This window comes from Anomalospiza imberbis, chromosome 6, assembly GCF_031753505.1.
Source record: "Anomalospiza imberbis isolate Cuckoo-Finch-1a 21T00152 chromosome 6, ASM3175350v1, whole genome shotgun sequence".
NCBI lineage: Eukaryota > Metazoa > Chordata > Aves > Passeriformes > Viduidae > Anomalospiza > Anomalospiza imberbis.
The window spans coordinates 49,580,361-49,602,872 of NC_089686.1; the positions used below are offsets into that span (position 1 = coordinate 49,580,361).

General features: G+C 38.2%; 1 protein-coding gene across 5 annotated transcripts in view; it reads left to right on the forward strand.

Moving 5' to 3' along the window:
• Positions 1 to 16,667, forward strand: part of PLEKHA7 (pleckstrin homology domain containing A7) — a 148,142-nt gene extending 131,475 nt beyond the window's left edge. For 4 of the 5 annotated variants that reach the window (XM_068194079.1, XM_068194082.1, XM_068194083.1 and 1 more), the window contains 11 exons: positions 140 to 248; positions 1,087 to 1,325; positions 1,729 to 1,917; positions 2,200 to 2,317; positions 3,180 to 3,259; positions 3,657 to 3,857; positions 6,978 to 7,130; positions 9,563 to 9,696; positions 10,502 to 10,644; positions 13,771 to 13,879; positions 15,128 to 16,667. In XM_068194079.1, coding sequence (XP_068050180.1) covers positions 140 to 248; positions 1,087 to 1,325; positions 1,729 to 1,917; positions 2,200 to 2,317; positions 3,180 to 3,259; positions 3,657 to 3,857; positions 6,978 to 7,130; positions 9,563 to 9,696; positions 10,502 to 10,644; positions 13,771 to 13,868 — 1,464 coding nt within the window. In that variant the 3' untranslated portion in view covers positions 13,869 to 13,879; positions 15,128 to 16,667. The remainder of the gene's footprint in view (positions 1 to 139; positions 249 to 1,086; positions 1,326 to 1,728; positions 1,918 to 2,199; positions 2,318 to 3,179; positions 3,260 to 3,656; positions 3,858 to 6,977; positions 7,131 to 9,562; positions 9,697 to 10,501; positions 10,645 to 13,770; positions 13,880 to 15,127) is intronic. The other variant, XM_068194080.1, reaches the window with a different exon arrangement.
• The last annotated feature ends 5,845 nt before the right edge of the window (positions 16,668 to 22,512 follow it).

Genomic DNA, 22,512 nt, shown 5'->3' on the forward strand with positions numbered 1-22,512 from the left:
ATTTAACTAATTTCTAAACTCCTAAGTTTTCATGTAAGTTCTGTAATTGTAGTTTGGTGGTATCAAAAGAAGGAAAGGCCCATAATAAATTAAAACCGAGGTATAATTGATTTTTTTTTTCTTTTACTACAAATGACAGGAGAAAACACAAATACAAAAAGACTTGTGGAGAATTGAAGATGTTACGGCTGGCTTGAGTGCAAATAAAGCAAACTACAAAACCATAGTAGACTCTATAAAGAATCCAGGTAAGAAGAACATGATGAAAAAATAAAAAAATATACCAATGCAGCTGAGTCTTTGGGTCTGTGCAAATAATCTGGAAGTTTGTTCTGCTGCAGAAAATCCAGTTAATTCTGCTATTGGATGTGTCAGAGATCTCTGTTGATTGAGCACATTAACTTGGTGTTTCTTTGCTTGAGGTGACAGAAAGATTTATTTCTTGTTTGCTTTCACATACCAATGGTGCTAAAATGTAACAAGCCATAAAAAAGGGAACAACAATAACAATAATGGGCTAAATTTTTCAAGTTGCAGAAGGGGTTTCTGTCACGTGCCAGGCCCTTACCAGTGTAGCATCTGTTCTGCATCCTGTCCAGGAGCTTTTCTCTGGGTTTATTGTTTTTTTTTCCCCTTGGATGCAGCCCAGCGGCCCTTGCTGCAGTTGCCTTTCCCTCCCTGTTCAGGCAAGTGTTTGGTGGGCAGAGCAGCATTGTCTCTGGAAAGGAGGAAGGGAAAGTGTGTGTGGTCTCCACTGCAGCAGCTTTATTACATTTCAAAGGCAGGACCTGATGTGTTGGGATAGCAAGAGACTGTTAACGCCTACTGCAAAACTCATCTTGTGCATACAGAGATAAAATAGTTCTGAGATGGTCTAGATCTGTAGGTAACTGAAGGAATCTGTGGCTAGGACCAGATGCAGCTTATGGATTGATTTCATCTAACTCCCAGGCTTTTTCTTCCTTTGCTCTCACTGCCCTCCACCAGGAATTTTACGGGATGATACTGAACCGTGTGGTTTCATTTTTGGCCTGAAAGACTCACTGGATCCTCATCAAGAAATGTTTTTTTCTGTTTCTCCCCTAGAGAGAAAAACAGTGCCTTCATTTTCTCAGTCTTCAGTGCCTTCCTTACCAGCTTCCCTTGCTACTGTGGAGAGCAAACTTTCCGTCCCGCAGAGCCCTCCGCGCAGTCCGGTGAAATCCCCTCTGGAGGTCAGGCTGTATCCACAGCCTTATTTCCAGACCAAGACACAGCACCAAGCACAGCATCTGAAAAAAATCGAGCCACCTCTTCAGTCACCAGTCAAGCTCAAGCCAAAGGTTGTAAGTACTGCTCTTGTGAGAGTCGTTCAGCAGTGTTTCCATTTCCCTTCTCTCGGGAGCCGTGGGAGTGTCATGGTTGGGAAGTGCACACTGTGGAGGCACAACAGTGGGTGTTTGTGTTGGAGCTGAGCAGTAGCACTTGCAGCACAATACGTGTGGAGCCTATTGTACAGTGGCCATAGACTGGTTTAGAACGTGTTCATATTCAGAGCCTTCCTTGGAATGCTTTGTGGTTGATTTCTTGGGTCTTGCTTGAGCTTTAAAGCCTCAAGCTTCTGGTGTGGACAGAGGAGAGCACGCTGAAGCAGTCACAACTTCCTATAGTGCACTGACCTTGATTTTGCAGTTTATGCCTTACTGTTTTCATGCTCTTTACCAAATCCCTGTGTTTTCCTGTTCCCAGGAAGATGAAGCACCACCCAGACCTCCTCTCCCTCAGCTGTACAGTCCTGAGGATCAGCCACCAGCTGTCCCACCCCTCCCGAGAGAAGCCACTGTCATCAGACACACCTCGGTGCGGGGCCTGAAGCGTCAGTCAGACGAGAGAAAGAGAGACAGAGAGCTCGGCCAGTATGTGAATGGAGATTACAGGGTGAGCACTCACACTCCTGTACCCCTGCACTTCAAAGATATGGGAACCTTGAATAAATTATGTTATTGCTGTCTGTGAAGTGTATATTCCTTTAATAAAGTAAGCAGTATACAGAATGGCAGAGAGATAACAATGGCAATAATAATAATGATCCGTGCCATATAATAATATTTGCAGAGAGAGATGTAGCAACCCAGAAACAAAGCTTTGGGATTTGTTTTAGGATTATTAAAACTTGCTGTCTGTGATTTCACTTGAGTTGATGACTGTTTTTCTGTATAGGTGGAATTGCGTTCATACATGAGTGAACCAGAACTGGCAATGATAGGGGGTGACCTCAACCACCCTTCCAGTGCTTTAATAAGCCCTGACAGTGGATACCAGACATTACCTACCCGTGGTAAGCCAGGAATTCATGGAATTGATGCCTAACAGTACTGTCTGTATAGGAGCTTTTCTCTTGTAGGGTTTCCTGGAGATGATATTGATCACCAGATCACTGTTTTAAAATTAACTGTTCAGTGGAAGTTTAGAAATTGTGCATTTTAATGGTGCTGTTACAGGCAACCAGCCTTTGGCAAAGCAACTTAATATAGAAGGCTTAAAAAAACCCATAGCAAAACATGGTATTGGCTTTTAGAATGTCTCTTATATTCAAAATTATTTTTGCTCATCATTTCTGTGCTATCTTTTGCGAAGTCTAAGTATTCTTAAAACACCTATAATGCCATTAAAATGTAACTGATAAAGTATATGAATATAGTGCTCCAAACATTATATCTGACTTGACACTCCATCACCACTGTGCTATTGTCCCGTAACTGTTTTAGAGATGAAGATAGCGATGATATTTGGGCCAAAAGCAAATTATTTCTTAGCCATTTGTTTCTTATTTCTTCATTTCTAAGTGTGAATGTTAAGGTTTTATTTTCTTAATAGATGTGATTATTTGTACAGTCTATCTACTCTTGTACAGCTGAGTTCAACCTATCCCTCGTTTTATATAAGCTTCTAAATAATTATAGATTTTTCTGACTTTCGATCAGTAGCGACATGAAGTGCATTGTATTTGGCTGAAATGAAATTTCATGCCTCTTATGATCATCTGAATTGAAAAATGTGTGCTCAACTAGTGACCAGAATGCCACAGAAAGAGTATAATAAAATTAAAAAACAGTATAATAAAATTAAGCAAACCAAACTGATACTTGTCTTATTTTGTCTGCCATTTGATTTAAGGCATTCTCTTTTTCCTTATAAAGGTTTGTCTGGATCAACTTCCAGATTGCACCAGTCATCTACCATTTCATCGTTTGCAACACTTCGAAGGGATAGGTCCAAGGTAAGTTTTAAATAAACGTCTGAAGGGAAATGTCTGAACTGCTTGAAATAGTTAAGCCCAGAGTATACTTTGTGTAGCAGGAAGTGGGATTGCAGTAGCCTGAGAGTGGAGCAAGAGCTGTGATCTACCAAGGTCTGCAATTCTTCACATTCTTAAATGAACTGGAAAACAGGCAAACAACTTCCTGCATGTCAAATAGATTTATAAAACAAGGTTGAGAACTAAAAATCAGTGCTACTAATAGGAAATACAGAATTGAGAGAGTATATACAAATAAACACAAAGTTAATAGAATAAAATTTAGTAATGAGATAGGAGGAGTTAGGTTTTTTTTTTGTATACTTCTTATAAAGTATTAATTACAACATGTGTTTTCTGTGCCTTGTGACTTCTCCAGGAGAGACCAAAGAGTGCCTTGGAACGTTTATACTCTGGAGACCACCAAAGAGGCAAGATGAGTGCAGAGGAGCAGCTAGAAAGAATGAAGAGACATCAGAAGGCATTAGTGCGGGAACGCAAGAGAACTCTTAGCCAAGGAGAAAGGCAGCCTGTTTCATCTCGCTCTTTCATCAGGCCCGTGTCTGCAGACGTCGGCTCAGTATGTTAGATATGCCTTAAAAGGACTAAACTAAAAATGTCTTTGGATTTTTTCCCCCCCTCCCCTTGGCAAGCACTTTCACTTGAGCGTGTGTGATGCTTCTAGTCCAATTAAATTAGTGTTCTGTGGTATCAAATGAGTTCAGAGAGTGTGAGGAACAGATGATTTTTTTTTTTTACTCATAGTTAAGGTAAATGTAGCAGGTTCAGCAGGTAAGTTGGTCAGAGGTTAATGATGAGTGGAGATGCCAGTATATTGGGGTGATTTCAGAGCCATGATTTTTTTTTTTCCCCTTGGAATTGTATTTCGAAAGTAACAGAAGCTTGTACAGTTTTAAAACTGCTTCATAATGGAATGGGCATTTTAGAATGTGGTTTCTCACCATAAGTGTTTTTCCTTTTAATTCATAAATTAGCCTGCAAGATGGTGGTAATATCAGACCAAGGTGGTGTTTGTTTGTTCTTTTTAAAAAAGATGGTAAATGGATAATCAGTTTTAAAATCTAATCATGCTGATTAGGAATTTATGTGAGAGCTAATGTATTCTAATTGATACAAATTCTTCTTTAAATCTCAAAATGTAGAATATTCTAATAAGGCTCAAATTTAGGCTGCTAAAGAAAAGTATTTTTGTTGCTTTCTGAGAGTAAATGCTGTGCAGATGAGAAGTTTATAATGATACGTTTTGGATACTAACCAAAGCAATTCTGATTGGTGAAGTTACCCAGTTGCTCACTTGGTGCTAAACCAGGATTGTACTGTAATTGCACTTATGCTGTGGTCTTTTAATTTATTTTTTTATTTGGTCCACTAGAGCTTTAGAATGATCACATTGTTTTACCTAATTCATTGCACAAGATCTCTTGCTTTTAAATTTGTCACTCATCATACCTAATGCCTCTTTTTTTTTTTGTTTGTTTGCTTGTTTTTAATTTGCAGAATTTTCTAGCTACTTTAAAATTTCTAACTGGACTACTCAATTTTTACCAGGCTTAATTGCATTTAGTACATGTGTGTCAATTATTGGCATTGAAAAACCCTTATAATCAGCTTTTCATTCCCACTGTTTTGTAGCACTAATTTGCAGCCAGTTATTTGTATTTACTTTCCCAGTAAATACAACTGCACTGCTTGGAAACATTCATCTGTTTTGTCCTCTGTTTTGCAATCACAAAATTTTTAAAGACAGTGCATAATGTTTAGGAATTGTAGTACTATAGTACCACTGTTATTTTCATACTTTAATTGGAAGAAATAAATCTGAGCTTCTTATGTTTTCTGACTCGCATTACATACACAAGTTGAATTGAAACGCTTTCATAACACTCGTTATTAACATTTGTGGCAAACACTTTATTTATAAATTTGGGTGCCATCTTGGTCTTTTTCTTGCTGTAAAGAATTAAAATAGAGTTTTTCAGCCCTAGTAGTGTTTTGTAGAGGTCATCTTGTACCTATGGGGCTTTGATATGCAAAAGCATGTTTGATAGCACAATTACTTACAGCATTACAATTATTTAGCAGCCACAATGGCAAACAGTTAAATGTATAATTGAAGTGCTGCTCAGTGTGTAACATTTGCTTTAAACATACATTGTATATGTAATTCTAATTTTTAATTGGTCAGCTCTCAAGTGTAGGATGACATTTTAAGTATTGATCACAGTACATGAAGTCATTTGTTATATCTAATGCCTTTTTAATGTAAAAGTTGCAACATCAAAGCCAATAAAAGTACTGCTTCGTAAGAATGGTTTGATGTTTTTCTTACCTATTACATAACAACAACTTGAAAATGATATTGTGTATTTAAAATATACTATCTCAATCAGGCCTGGTTTGAATATGAGTAGAATGATGAGTTTGGAGTACTCATATGAGAAAATCTTCTTTGTTGAATTCTGTAATGTATTAATTTTTGAGGTATAATTTCCTCTTACCTACTTAACTTTTTAATTTACATGGAAGATAGTTATCTTCTGAGTGAATACTGAGAACTTGTGCATGAATAGGTTTCAGTTAGATTTATTAATGCAAGTGACATAGTGAAGTCTAAGGACTTCACGTGAAGTTCAAACTTCATCCAAAACAAGCCAAAGATTTGTACCAGAAATACTGGAGATATTTTAAAGAAACATAAAAGTGTAACGTTCTCCTGTTGATTTCCTCAAAACCTTGAGGAGATAATTTTGTTATTGTTGTTGTTTTTGTCCCTTCTTTTTTCTACTGCTTTTAATCTTGTGTGTGGTAAAGTTGTTCAGATCTACTGGATGGAATGATGCTACAACTGAACTTAATTTTTTGAACAGAAAGGTATTGGTAATACCTTACCTTAAGTGTAGGTTTATATGTAACTGTATTGTGTGTAGTTGTGTAGGGACTACTGTGCAGTGACTTTGGGTATTCTATATTATGCAGCTTAGTTTAAATATGCTTAATTTAAATATCAATAAATATTTAATAGTTCTGATTTGTATTGCTAAATATTTACATTTTAAAGACTGTGTGGAAGACTTTTGCAGGTAGCTAAACTCTGCTTTTAATAAAGTCTGAAGAGTTTAAAAGTATTTTTTTTAAAAAATTCAAGACAAGTTAATGCTAATACACAATATATTGTCAACTTTAAACAGTAGGTATTATTCTAAAAAGATACATAAAATTTTCAAGTTGTGATTCTCAACCTGCACTGTAAATAGCCTTTCTGTGTAGTCATCCAGAGCCACAGAGCACTGCCTCTTTACAATGCCAAGGACAACTCTGCCAGCCTGTAGGCTCACTGGTAGTGACACCTGTGATTCCAAAGGTGTTGTTCCTTGTGTATCTGGTTCCATGTTAATCAGCAAATGTAAAATTGGGATTAATAAATTTCTTAGACTCTAATACTGCTTAACATGTAAAATTAAAGAATACTCTGAATTCCTCACAGCACAGCTAGAGATTAAAACTCCCACTCTTACGTACCAAGAAAAGCAGTTTTATTTTCTTTCGGTTGTTGCTTCAGGGGTTTGCCCCGCTGATTCTTTCAGCAGTGTAGCTTTTGCTGCAGTAGTAATGTACATTGCTGTGTGGTGAGTTTGGCAGTATGGTTGAATGCTGTTAATTGTTTTGTATCTATTACCAGTGGAAGCGAGAGCAAGAATTTGATTTGCAGTTACTTGAGAGGGCAATTCGTGGAGAAGACAAGGATGAAAATGAATGGTTAAAAGTTCAGCCAGTAGCAGTGACAGAGACAGACCTGGAGCCTCAAGACTATGATTTAGATATCAGCAGAGAGGTAACACTCACAGTCTTTTGCCTCCTATTCTCTGTCCCAAAACAGTAACCTTTCTACCTTTTAGGCAGTGAATTCTCTTCTTTTCTTTTGAAAGTTAGCTGGAACTAAAAGGAGTCTTTTGGGCACTGAAAATTTATGACCTGGCACCTTTGTAAGTTTTGTGTTCATATTGTGTTTTAGCAGAAAGAAGAAATTGAAAAGTTGGCTCTGCTCTTTTAAATGTATATCTCAGGCTTTATAAAGGGCAGAGTGATTAAGTTAGAGAAAGTTCTGTAAATTGGGAAAAAAAAGACGAGAAGACAACATGAGTATTTAAAAATGAGAAGCAGGAATGAAGGACAAGTTCGTTCCCCAGAGCTACGTAACTGTTTTTCATGTTGACTGGCAAATGATGATAGAGAAGCTTTATTTGGGCTTGAACAGAAAACATATTTCTGTCAGCTTTTGGAATGACTTGGTGTCCTGGGCCCACCACTGAGGTCTTTGCTCAGCTCCAGTAAGGGAGGAAATGTCAGTTTGAAATGCGATTGAGCCATCTGGTGGGAAGGAGAGAACACAGCAAGTGGAAAGGCTTCAGGGGGTACCTTGAGCTGTGTTAAATGCCATGGGAGATGGCAAACCAGTAAAACTAGTCATGGTAATTAGACTAGTAAGCACCTGTACTCTTCTGAAAGCTATTGGCAGAGTATCATTTTGCAGAGATATTTGTAAATGTATTTCACTCTGTGAGTTGTTATCTGTTGAACTCTGAATGAATTTATCTTTCAGTTAATCTTTGTATAATTTTTACAGAAAATACAGTGCTTCTGTAAACTTCAGAAACAGAAAACAACTTATGTTCTTCTGCCTTTCCTTGTTACACTCTGCTATTAATTTTTCTTTTCCAGAAGACCTCCAGGGCTATAGTAATCACTATGTACTTCCTTTAACCCTTGAATTGGAGACATTTTTGCTCATAGGCATTTCTGTCCTGTTTCAGAGTAACTGAAGTAGGTCTGAAGCTCTGAATGTAATGCTTCTTTCTCAGTTTGCCCAGGTTAGAATCATACATTTGTGTTGGAAGGGATCTTAAAGATGATCTAATTCCAGCCTCCTGCCATGGGCAGGGACACCTTACACTGAACCAGAGCTCCAGCCAACCTAGCCTTGTTGTCCTTTTCCATTTCTTGTGGCCATTCCCTTCACCTGGCAGGCACTTCTGTGTGTACTTCCCTCTGCGCCTCAGAAGGAAATACACTCAGCTCTATCTTTAAGGAAATCCATCTACTGTTGCGATGATTCATGGGTTTGTTATTCTGAAAGTGACAGGATGAGCTAATGTCGGTTAGATACAGTATGGAGATAGAGATACACATTTAAAAAAAGTGTATATATGTCTATATCTAGACCTCCAGAGAGGAGTTGGATTCTCAAGTAGGGAAGTGTAGTGGAAAAATGAGGATTTTTCTGGAAGCATTGGCTTTTGGTTTCCTGAGAAGGAAGTCTAAAAACTTGAGGCTGTGATTTTAATATGGTTGAGTGTGCCAGCGTGTGCTCCTGGCATGATATTTCCTGTGAATTACTCAGCCTAAGCACTGGGGGTTAGGTCAGGCCACTTTATGTAATCCATTGAATTAGTGTGAACCAAGGTGAGTGGTGAAAAAACTTAGGATTATTTTCGTTGAAAACTTTAAATTTTGAAAACTCATTGCCTCATGAGTGTTTTAACAAAATTCCAATAGGAAGAAGAAAAAAAAATAGTTCTCCATTACTTGATTTCCATTTATTCACATATCCACTATTTTTGTTTTCAAAAGCAGTCTGTTCTATATTATAAGAATTTATTTTCAAAGTTTGTAAACTTTATTTTCATTGAGAGAAGTGAAAATTTCCCACAAAGTAATTTATCCTAGCAAAAAATTGTTTCTCACAGTGTAGTATGTTTCAGTTTTTACTTTTTTCCCCTCTGCTGCTCACACAAGATTATCTAGTCTCAAAAGAATGACACCCTGGGTTAAAACTTGCAGTGATATTTCCTTTCAGGTGTAGGAAGTTCTGGCTGGCATGACACAAATATCATGACACTGATGTCTCAGGTTGTCCAATCAGTCTCTGAGTGGTTGCTTCTTTCTACTGTAAGAGCTTTATGCAGTGTCCTATTTTGGGCTCTAAGCCTGAGCTGAAGAATGGTTTTCTGTTGATTCTGATTTCTTCTGTAATCCCTTTAAATATTTGTTCAATATATCTTCTGAAGTAAAAAGAAACAGAGGGAACACTGTTGAAAGGGCATCAGATAGATATCCAGAAGAAGTGTTTAGTGTCAGGTACATGTACTGACTGTGAAAATCCATGCTTTATTCTTTTTTCACTGTGTTCTCCCATTGAGGAGGATTTATCTCAATTTCTTTTAGGTCTTTGTTATTGAAAACTCGATGCTTGCTTTCTTTCTACAGTTGTCAAAACCTGAGAAGGTTGTAATTCCAGAACGTTATGTTGAACTGGAGCCAGAGGAGCCTCTTTCTACAGAAGAACTGGTGGCAAGGCAGCGTAAAGCAGAAAAGATAAAGAATATTCTTACTAAATCAAGGTTAGGTCTTAGGGTTTTTTTTTCCAAATCTTACACAGGGGCTCATCTTAAACATTGAGAACTAACATCATACAACAGCCTTTATTTCTGTTACCTGAATGTAACTTGTAGCTTTGAGAAAATGCACTCAGAATTTAGAGCTGCTTTTTAAAACAAGGTAGAAGACATACTGATGAATTTTGTATATGTCCATTTTCTTATTTAGAGAGTCCTAAAACAGTAGTCAGTCCTTACCAAACAACTTGTAGATGAGAGTGAGGAGGAAGGAAAGGCACAAAGCTGACAAAAAGCAGAAGAAAAGTCAGCATGAGCGCAAGTTTGTTGTGGCCAGAGAGCTGGAGTTGTGAAATAACACTTTTGGCTGTAGAGTCAGCTGAAGCATTCAATTTCCAGAATTTGATACATCAGGTACCTGCTCTGTCTTTGGAAGGGGTACAACCTGAGGACCACCAGGTTTTCCTTTTCCTCTGAGCACGAGCAAGGAATTTTACTAACAACTTCAAATAAATAGCACTTTTGTAGTGCTTTCATTTCAGCACATTAAACATATTTCTAAAAAAAGACTTCCAGATGTTCTTAAGGTTATGCAGAAATTGTGACTGAACGTGTAGTGGCTGTGTCATTTTTCCTTGTGTGCTGTAGGCATTTGCATACAACATCAACCCTGTTTTAAAGAACTGCAATAAAATATGAAGCTTGTTAGATGAGATCTGAAAACTGCTGTCTGAATCCAAGCTCGTTCTTATCTGCATGGTAGATTCTTTATGTTTGCAAATGTTAATGTTGTTTTTCACTTTCCCCCCAGTATGCACAATCTGCAGCCTACTGTTGCCCAGGACAAACACAACTCGATTGATTTAGATTCACAGCTGCAGGAGCAGGAGCGCATCATTACCATTTCATATGCTCTGGCTTCTGAAGCCTCTCAGAGGAGCAAGGAGGTAGCAGGTAATGCTTAGTTATTTACAAAATAACAGCTATTCCTTACCAGCTTCTCAAGTTGTGTGTGGTTGTTGGTGAACTCCTGGCATAAGAGAAAGCTTTAGTCATTCATATTCAAAAAAGTGAAAAGTGTGTGTAGGTAACAAATGGAGAGGGGTTAATGATTTACATTGAGTATTTGGCCTCCAGTGGACCGGGTAATACTATGATCAGTAAGTTCAGAACTTGGAAACTTGCTCTAATAGTGCTAAAAAATTAGCATTTTAATTCTCTATAATTATATTAAATCAAATATTTCTATATTCATTTTTGAAAGTAAATTGATCTGTGACTTCAAAGAAAAATCAAGGAAAGAGGATTAAAAATATCTTTTTAAGAGAAAAATTCCTATATCCAGTGATGTAGATGAGGCTAGAATCATTTGCAGCTTGAGCTATGTGACAGCAGGCTGAAAAAAGACCTTGTAAAAATGGGATAGGCATGTCTGGTGACCAGGATGAGAGGTCAGAGCAAGACAGCTGTGCAAGAATTCTGCTTGATGCCTGGAAATTAATAGATACTTTGCAATATGTTGCTAAAAGGTGATAATTTCACTCTTGATTGCTTTATAGTTGAAATAAGTAAGAAATGTCAAGAGATTTGTATCACACAGTAATCCGTGCAGCAGCGATTTCCCCAAGTGTCTGACTGGCCATTTATAACTGGCACCATTCACTGTTCCAGTGGAGAATGGAAATAATGGAAACTTTGACTATGATGGAGAAAAAATATGCACATTTCTCATCCCAAGTTGTCAGTTTAAACTTACGGCTCTTGCCACAGCAGCCCTTGAGACCTTCCCATTAAAGACAGATTATTCCAGTATCGGGATGCGTAACGTGCATCTGCAGTGAAAGTGTTGATTGAATGTGGCTGTACACTCGGGGGGCAGTGCCAGCTGAACCTGAGGGGAATGGCATTTGAGGGGATGGAATACATTTCCAAGATAGGAATCTTGAGACTTTAGAGAGTTTCTGTGGGTAATTTAACTGACTGAGGAGGCCAGACGTTATAAAGCTAAACCAAACAAACAGAAAAACAGAACTGCAAAATCATGGGAGCAGTTCAGGAGTAACCTGTGGCCCTTCAGGCCATTGGTGTATCAACAGGGCTTTTCCACAGGCACTTTGGTCCCAGTTCTAGTGACCAGAACCTTGTAACAGGTTCCTTTGGTTATGGAATGGGAATTTTTTTCATGAGGTATGAGCCAGCAGAGCATTTTAACACTTGAGTTCTAGCTTCTTCTGGTGAAAGGTCACACATCTGGGCTAAGATCAGCCCAGATGAACACAAGCAGTACCTGAAATTATTCTTCTGTGTCACTACAACAAGCGCAGAGTGCCTGCCCTACTCAGAAGTCTTCTTGGGGCCAATTAAGTTACTTCTGGGTGTGCCATAACTTGTAGCAACTCTACAGTACTGAAATAGGTTTGATATTTTTTTTAATGTTGTGTAGTGAATTTCGTATACATTTTATTACTATAGGTTTTTTATTTATATATTCTAATTTTTTTAGATATATGTAACCACAAAAATCTTCTTAATTCTTTAGTTTTCCTCAAAGAGGGTATTAAAGTATGTATTGGCACTGAAATGTTTAAATGCTGCTTCAGAAAATTTGCAGTCAGTTGTGAGATAAGTTTTAGTTTAATTTTCTTTGTGAAGCATAGCAGCTGCCACCTTTGTCTTTCACACACTTAAAGAAACCCTAACACAGTAGCCAAAGACTAAGGTTTTTAAAGAATTCCAAACTTTTATGTTTGTGCACAGCTTTTGTTGCCACATTTGTACCTCAAAAACTCACTTCTTGAAACATGTCTTGCTTTGATTTCAATTATTTCTTACTCCTTTAAAAGTAAACACCTTCCATGGTATTCTTAAAAAAAAAAAAAAAACAAACCAAAAAAAAACCACAGAGTGGTTTGGTTTTAATAGAAAATCTACAAACCAGAAAATAATTTAGATTTTTTTAGTTATGGCCTATTTTCTGATGAACTAAGGTGAATAAAAAGAAAAGCATTTGACACTTTGCACAGCTGATTTTGCATTCTCATTTAGTCTCATATTACAGATTCCTTCATGTTCTTATTTTTGTAGTTTGATTTTTGAAGTTTGGGTTATCGATTGCTCCTTGGTGATGCAGCTGATCACATCTGAAAATCCCAAACTAATTATGTAGATTGTTTTACAAAGACTTGTTTATGAAAAAGACTGTGAAGCTTAACTTCGTCCATTTTTCAAGAGTGAGCAGTTATGTTAGGATATGCCATTATAAATCTTTGAAGATAAGTTGTACATTTATCTAATCTTAGCATTTTAGAGTTTCCTCTGTTCCTAATAAGAAATCAACCTTTTGAGTGGAAATCATGCCAAGAATCTGGAAGATTAAAGTCAAGTACAAGAGTGTTAAGAAGTCTTTTCCTATGTTGTGTGCTTTGGCCCTCCAAAACGTAAAAGCAGAATTTTAGATCGAGTTTCAGTTTCTTCAATTTTATGATTATTGTCCTCCAATATATACCATTACTCTGGTTTATAAACAAAGATAGTTTTAATTGTTGCATTCTTTATCCTGGATTTTCAAGCTGAGATGTGAAAATGTATTTACTGTATCATGCACTGCACTAAGCAAAATGTTATACATATGTGTAATTTTGTAAACATTATTTTTCTATATATTATTTCGGTTTCTGCTCACTGGCATATAACAAAGGAAATGTTGAAAACCTGGGCAGCCTCAGTGAAGTCTGGAAATCGAGTTAGCAAATATAGGTGCTGGTCCAGAGCTTCAAAAGCTTTAAAAGCAGAGCTGATGAGAGTATGTCAGTGTTGTGTGCCTTCATAATGTTCCAGTGAAATTTCATCTTAAGATTGGTTGTCCATATTCTCATGCAAATAGGAATCTTTATTTGTTTAATTGATTCAAGGAGTAGAAAAAAGCAGCAGGTAGAAATGTTGTTTACCTTGTGTTCCATGTGACTAAAACAGTGTAGCACCTCATTCATTGCTAATCAGGTGGTAGAAAATTAAGGTGACTCCATTTATGATGTGAATGTTTGATTGTGCAGCCTAATTCCTGTATGTGATCCCTTTTAGCTCAGCAGTTGACCTATCCACCCAAAGCACCCTCACCTTCTGTACCACAGCCACCTCACTCCCCCTTAAGCAATGGATTTCACTACACATTTGTTTAAACACCTTCCAAGTAAGAACTAACTGCTCTCGGCGTGTCTGGTTTGCCATCGTGCCTGTGCTGTGGCTTGCTAAATTTTAACTTCTTTACTAAACTGAGATTCCATCCGAATGAAAGCATGCAGCTACCTTTTCAGGAACCTTTTGTCCTTGTAAATATTGCTTCTAATGAGCTAACACGTGGGCTGGTGAAGTGTTCTGGTGAAGTGTTTGGTTAAGTGCTGTCCTCTGCAGGTGAGGTGCTTCCTCAGTCCTACTGTGGTAAAGGGAGGAGACATCTGTGCTCTGGGTAACAGGGGGCCAGGTTTTCAGCAGCCTTCTGTACTCTGGTGGCTGCTCAGGGCATACAAAGAGAGAATCCAAAGTGCACCCTTGTACAAGCAGCGGTTTCCTTTGTGGGCTGCTATCCTGCATATGAGCTGGCATCTGAGTCTTAGCTGAGGTGAGCTGAAAATTTGGCCCTTTGTAACTAATTCTGCAATGTTGTGTTTGACTTTGATCGTGCCTTTCATTGGATCATGGTAACAGAAGACTGGGTTTCTCTCTGGTTAGGTTATTTTGCCACTTCAAGTATTAAAATTGTGATAATTTTGTTGTCTTTACAAAGAAACATCTCTATTTCTATCTCTTCTCAGTAGGATTTGCAGAGGTTTCCCTGTTTGAAACTGGAAGTAGTAAAAGGTGTAAATATTGCATGCAAGTGCTGAGTGTGCCCCAAGTTAAGACACTTGCTATGCATCCATATTTTCCTTTTATATTATTCTTACCTTTCTGATTTTATTTGGCTTAATTTTATTGCCTGAAATTGAACAAGAAGATAAAGCAGAGATGAAGTAGTAAAGAGTGTTGCTTGAGTAACTCAAATAATTACGCAGTGCCAGAGACTCGAGCAGGGGCCTGGGGCTGACCTTCAGAGGTCCCTTCCTACCCCAACCATTCTGTGATTGCAGACTGATTTAAAAACATGTCTAGCACATGTCTGTACAAATATATACACATAGATATACAGTTACAGATATATATTTATATAAAGCTGTGTTTTCTTCAGAAAAAGAAAGTAGTTGTGATGTGCTGGAGACACAGGAGCTTGAGCATCAGTGGCATTATGAAATAATTGTTGGCTTAGCGTGTCTGTATGAATTGTTCCTTCTGTCAAACTGCAAAAGGCTTAAAAAAAGAAAAGCTCCCAGCAATTTCTTACTGCTTGGCATTGGTTGACTCCCTTCAATATTTAACCATGTTCTATTTTCCTTCACACCAGCCAAAGCAGTAAGTGAACACTGACGTGAGACTGGAGGCAAATCCCACTTTGTGACACCGCGTGGAAGACAGAGGAGATTCTTTTCCAGGTTTCTGTGGATAGTTTGTACTCATTGGATGGTGACACCTTCTTCTGGAAAGACATTCAGAGAATGACAGAGGGATTTTCTATGAAAATGAAAAGAACTGCAGATCATTTTTTATTTACTTCAGTTTAGTTCACACTTTTTATACAAATAAACGGCACTTTTAATAAACTGTAAAATACTGACAATGTATTTTTAGAATGATGTATTTTAGGGTTTTTTTTTAATCAAGGGCTGAATTCATTTTAAAAGACACTTCTTGCATAGATACTAAAAGATGCTGTTACTTCCCCCTCAGGCTCAGATGCGCATTGTAAAATTTTGTGAAAAAAACCCTGCAAATTTAAGCAAACCTAGAAGCGCATTCATAGGGTATGGATAGAGCTAACACGCGTGACAGGTTTGGTGAAAGAGTGCTTCAGATTGAATATTTTTGTAGAGTTAATCACCCACCCTTTTGCCCATAAAATAATCCATTGCAAGAACTGTTAGCTTGAATTTCTAAATTTTAGTAACCACTGTATAGCTGAAATTTCCCAAGAAAGCCATAACAAAAGCCAGTTTTAACTCTCTTTTTTTTTTTTTTTTATCCCAGATTATTAACTTGCTGGTATCAATCCACAGTTTGCTAGGTTGCCCTTGAAAGTAGTGCTGCCCCCTCTATAACAAACAGCTAACAATTTTTTTTGGAAGTTGAGATGTGACAGAAGATGATTTTTAATTAAAATATGAGAAGTAAGCAATAAACAATTACAGTGTGTCATTTGGCTAGTAAATACCTATTTTTCTTCTGATGTTTTTTTCAGTAGACATTACAATATGATGTACTGACTAGTATTTATCCTAGAAACAGCAAAAATAATGGAATGTGGCACCTGCTAATTTCCTGTGTATGTTCACCTGGTGCTTATCATTGCCAAACTTTGAAATTCTGTGCTGTACTTCTGCATAGGGCAAAGGGTGAGCTGGTTAAAATAAGGAGAAAATAAGATTAAATGTATTGCTGCAACTTTAAAAAACCCTGTGTATGCATCGAATGCAAGACATGCAAAAACTTCCTAATGTTATGTAATTAGTAGCTGAGTTCCGCTCTGGATGAGAAATACTTCTGCAGTATTTTGTGAAACTACTAACTTGTTTATTCCCTGTATTCAAGCAGTAGCTAAAAACCCCTTGGAATTGACCTTTGTGTTTCAGACTTTAAGACAAATCATCATATATTAACACTATACTCAGAAATATTCTTAAAAGTATATATTTAGCTAATGCAATCTATTTTACCTCAATACTGCCAGTATCAACTTCAAAACCTTTTGCCAAAATAATGATTTATTTTTGCCTTTATGAAAAAGTTTTGAAAGCATAAATGAATATTTTGCAAGAAAACATTAATTTAAATAAAATGTAACCGTTTGGAAAATGGTATATGTACAGATTAAAATATTAACATAACTGCTTCCTATTGCCTCTGTCTTGTCTGCTCCCTTATCAGTGTCCAGCAAGTTGGAAATCCGGAGTCATTTGTGCTTTTATCACGTTTTGCTCTTCTTTGGTTCAAGTCCCATTGAAGTTCCCCAGTTTTGCACTTATTTTACTGGGATTTGAATCAGGCTCTCTCTACACCAATTCTACATTTTTATGATGATTAGTTGATTATGTGTTTTGTTTTTAGTAATATTTTCTAAGCAATTGATGAAATCTGTCTTTATTCTTGAATAGCAGGAGTGGGGTGTTGGCTGAAGGGAAGGTGTGGGCACTGGCAAAGCTGCAGCTCACTGGCAGCATTTGACTTTCCAGCAATTCCCTCAAAAGACACCCAAGTTGCTGGAGAGCACTGGAGATATTGAATTCTGAAAAAAAACCAATTAAAAGTGTTTCTGTGGCTTAGTGTTGACTGTACAAACTCGAGGGTGAATGTTTGAGGCTGTGAGTCCTTGGCTTTGGGATGTCAGTGGCAGAAATCGGCTGAGCTGCTTTAGGATGTGCTCATCCTGTTTTTGTGGAGCACAACAAAGCAATGAAGGGGAAGGAGCACAGGCAGTGCTGCTCTGCAGGATGGGACAGATGTTCATTCTCTTTCCTTTGATCACACACACAAAATCTGCTCAATCAAGCTTGTGTGGAAGAGAAGGATTTTGCCCTGAACAGTTACATCATTGACATTTTCAGCAAAACAAGTCTCGATGTAAAGATTTTGGTCATGTCCGTAGTTAATCCTGTATTTGGGAAAGAAATTATAAGGTAATTTTTCTTCCAAAACTTTTTGTTGAATATGTGAAATGCTGTTCTTAGTGACCATCTATTGTAAAGATGGGTGTAGTTTTTAAATAGTAATTACTAGTTTTCCTATGCATGAAGTGTTTGGTTTAGGTCAGTTTCCTTTTTCAGTTCTGTTTCTTTCAATCTACATGCTCTTTTCAGGGTGTTACAAGCTACTTTCTAATATTAAAACCAGAAAAAAAAATATGTTAACTTGCAGATCAATATAATTTTGGTCAGAAAGTGGACTTTTTTTCCCTTCTGCCTATTAAACAATGAAGTGTTTGGGACTAATTGAACTCACTCATTAGAAAATAGTGTCAGTTCTTTTGATTGTGCTTGTTTTTAATTAGTGTTTTGTAATGTTATACCAAGCAAAAATTTTACAGGCTGAATTCTTTTCCCATATACGGGTGTTTCCAATTTCTTCAGATGAAGTTACTAAACTTTTACTGCCCAGCTGCATTTATAAAACTACAGCCTGATAGTTGTACGTGGCACCTCATTCACCTTTTTGGACTTGCACAACGGCCCCCACCCCTTGTTTTTCACTGTTATTTTTAAGTTTGTGTGATTGCTGGGCTGCAAGGAATCCTGTTGATCTATAGCACTGTTTGTGCATCTGTATTATGCTATTTGTTTTAGAGGACTGGGCAGGTAAGCAGTACTTAGAGACATCCAGGCTGTTCTGGAGCACTTGGGAAGAAAAAAACCACACCACCAACAAAAAGCCTCCCACAAATAGAACCCACCAGAAGTAAATACAAAGGTTTTTCAGGAAACTACTGAGAGATTCTCTTCTTGGAAAGTACCTTAGGTGTGGAAGGAAAAGCTACTGAAAGATGCTACTAAACATGTGTGCTGCTATTTTAAAAAGCTCTTAAAGCCCATCAGGGTGGTTTTGAGTACCCCACAGCCTTTGGAGGGTGGGGTTGGTGTTTTGAGAAGGCAGAGCACTCCCAACCCATTCTGGTACTTCACACCATTATTTTCCCCCTGCACCATTTACTCCTCTGACTTCCAGATCTTCAAATATATGTGTATGTTTTTTATATCAGCATCTGTTCCCCACTAGGAAACAACATATTTCCCAGGTGTCTTAGCAATTAACTTCTGGATGTTCTATGAAGGAAAGACCAGATTTACCTGGTGTCAAAACTTAGAAGATGCAGAAGCCAGGATGTGATGTTACCCTTCTGATTTATGTCTGTCTGTGGGTATTTTAAAGTGTTTGCTTGTGCTGTGTGTGTGTCTGTGTGCCCGTGTACTGTGTGGTTATTGAAAGAACAAAGCCACACGCAAGAAAAACATGAAAAAATTGCTATATTTTCCACACCTGGTTAAGATTCCCATTGGTTATTTGGTTGTATTCAAAAGGCTAAGATTTTTATTGCTCTACTAGCAAAAGCAACCTTTCTTCATAGTGGAGCAGTACAAAGAGAAAGCACAAAAAATCCCCACATCACAGTGCCTGAAATTCTGTTTGAACAACTGTATTGATTGGGTCTGACCCCTTTACATTTTTTTCCCCATTATTTGAAAAGGTGCATCTAACTGCAGCTGAATTGAACCAACCGCGATGAACTTTCCATGAAAACTTCTTGAGATACTTCTTTAGTTCAAAGCTCTGGAATTTTAAAGAGCATTTTTAATACAAGTCTGTTGAGGTATCCTGTGCAACAACCACACTTGGAATGTTCAACTACAGGTAAATGTAGGAGGGAGGTAAGATTATAAAAGCTGCTGTGAAATTGCTGGGAGATGGTGGAATAACTTTAAGTCCTAATTATAAAGTAAATAAAACCAGAAAGTATTGAATATGTGTAAAAAGTAAGTGCATATAGAAAGTATATGCACATTTGAGCACTGTTGACTTGTTATTTACATGTCAGTGCTCCTGGTTGCCTTACAGAGAGTGGAAAACAGCCTCCAAAGAAAACAGAATTAGCATTTTTGGAGCAGCTGTTGGTGAAATTGTGTTACCAGGTGTCAACTTGAAGGACAATGATGTTTTATTGAATCCTCTTACCAGGAGTTGTAGCGTAAAGAAGCACTAAAAGAAGGAAGAGATTAAGAAATCAAAGGTGAGTAGTGAGATTGTAGAAAATCATGGCAGAGATGTATCTGCAAGCAAGCTGTAAGAGGCTGAAGGTGAGGGTGGAGAGCAGCCTGGTGGTGGGAAATGAGAGGTAGTAAAAAGATGCAAAGCGTTCAAATGCATCAACTTGGAAAGCAGCAAAATGCTTCAATGAAAGGACTTGGCATAAATTGTAGTGGAGAAGGTAAGAAGGAATAGCTGGGAAATGAGGATGTTTCATGTCCCAGAACAAAAAAATACCTTGTGAAAGAGTTAAACAAGGGAGTGCGATGTTGATGGTAGTAGTGGATGAAGGACAATTAATGGTGACTTCAGGGTAGTGTTTTGGTTGCAGGACAATTGTCTTTCCTATTGCCAGTTGGAATGCTTTGTTCCTAGACAGTATCTAAAGTTTTTTCAGTCTTGCCTTTAAATTTTTCTCCACTGGATCCTTGTATGGCCACCATAAATGGTACTGGATTTGGATAGATAATAGCACAAACTGTAAGTGTGAGCTCCTTCTGCACCTGCACATCAAAATTAACTCAACTTGGGTTAAATCACCAAGTATTGTGTTTCTTTAATGCTGTGCAAAAACTAAGGAAACTCACTTCCCATCACGATGCTGTACACTTCTTGCACTAAGATATTTTCCTCAGGAAAAGTGCAGAGGTGCAGGCTTAAAAGCAAACAAAACCAACTTTTGCTCTGTCCCTTCAGTGGAGGGTATCTTGACACATGTCCCTTCTCTTAATCCCCTGACAGCTTCCAAGAGACTGATGCAAAGAGCCGTGCCAGGCTTTGATTATGATATATTGCACTGCCACTTATTCTCTTTGTCTCCTACAGTTTACAGAGGCAGCTTCAGTGCATAATTTAATCCCTGTACTGGGGACTGTAGCAAATCCACAGAGATTTCTACCAACCGTCCTCTCTGGCATCAGAACAACATGTGCACATCGTCTTTGATGTGAATTCCCCAACCAGAGCCTTAGAGGGACCTATAGCTTTGAAGCTGGCCTATAAATTGTGCTTTCAGGAATCAAGTTGTCAGCCTCCTCTTCAGGAAGAAAGGGAGAGTAAACTGCAAAGCAGTTGCAAGAAACTACAGGGCAACTTACAGATCTGGTTTCCTTGGCCTCGGAGAATTCCTGTAGGATGTTGAGAATCCCTTTTTACCTGGCTTAGAAGCACCCTCTGTGGTGACTGCCAGACCTGTGGGCACTGGGGTTGTGGTGGAGCTCACCTGGAGGCGTTCCTGGTTCTAGGGCAAACGGAAGGGGAACAGGCACACCAGTGCATTTGACCTTGTTAAGGTGTTTTCAGTCTTCCAAAGCCAAGTGCTGAGAATGCACCTGTATTGCTCTTTGTGTAAGTGAATTTTCAGTGTGGTTTAGAAACAGATGAAAACTTACCAGATGTGATGGTTGTTCTGTGACAACCCTCTGTGGCCCAACTTCAGTCCTTCCCTCAGGTGTAGAACAGGCAGACTTTTGCCTTTCTATTGAGATGGAAATTAACCCGTCTTTGAGTTGAGGAATTTCAGTGGACATGTCTTGTTTTAATAGACAAATGCAGTTGCCCTTCTTATTAGTCAGTGTCTGCTTATGATGTGTTCTGCTGTCATCTCTGGGAGCTCCTTCCATACCAGCTTGAAAAAGCAAAGGGTTGGCTGGAGTCAAGCAAGACACAGACTTTGATTTTTCCTGTGTTCCTTGTCTCCAATGGGCTGAAACCATCCTGCTCTGATCCATGCCACTACTGCTGATACTGTTGTAGCAAGTTGCTAAAACTGACCCCTGAATTGAAAATTCACTGCACAAACTGAGCTAAATCAGCTTTCCATGGTACATAGGGAGAAGCTTATGCTGCTTCATAGACCAGTCTGCAAGTTCTTAGAATGTTTATAAATGTTAGGCAGAAACAGAGAAGACTGTGTAGAATAACTTCCTATTCTGAGCAGGTAAGTCTTAGGTCAGCATCAAAGATGTTACCCCAAATCTCATCAGATGTTTGTATTTGGTGTTCTACTTTTGGGGGAAGTTCTGATTTTTTTTTTTTTTTTCCTGCTCAGAGCTGTATCTAGAATAGTTTAATTTCAGTTTATTTTTTATCTTTGTGTGTTCTATTTATTTATAACTGAAACTGATGGCCTAATCAGGGAGGCAAGAGGCTGAGTGGAAGAGCCCCTCATTTTGTCTGTCAGTAGAGAGCTGTGCAGGGCTGGCCAGCTGGATGTGCTTTTCCTGGGTCTTTCCTGACCCCAGTGTAAATCTCTGCGTGGCTGCATGCTGCTGGGAGAGCTCAGAGCAGTGCTGCTGGGACAGAGAAGGCAGAGGTGAGTGGCAGCCACAGCTAAAGGATTTCCAACAGTGAAATGCTGGTTCGAGTTCAGCTTGAGTGTCTAACCAGGAAAACTTGGAATGGGTCTATTAGGAAAGCAATCAGCTGATCTCTTAGGGAGGCATCTTATTCTCTTTCCTAGAGATACAGCATCTTTCCTATGTCATGGTGAGGTTCTCTCTCTCCACAATGCACAAGCTACTTAAATTTTTTCCCTATATATTAGAAACTTGAAGTATAGGGAAAACAAAAAAATCTACACAAGTACAAATGACTGACCATTAGTGGCTGCTGGAACATTGTTCTTGAAATGGAATGTGTGGAAGAGCTTGTATTAAATGCAGACGTAGTAAAACACAGTAATCAAAATCTACACTCAGTTTCTATTTACAATATTACTTTTATTTTTTCCATACTTATTCCAAGTCCTCCCCCAATAGCTGATGCTGCAATGTTTACATTCAACTAGGCAATGATAGTACAAACTGCTGCTTTCCTTCAGCCGACTGGCTTGGAAATGTTGTCTGCACATCAGGAATTGTACACACAAACAGAGTTTCCAGGAGCACCCAGAGCATCCCCTGGAACTGTGGAGTCCCCTGCTGTGGAGGTACCACAGGT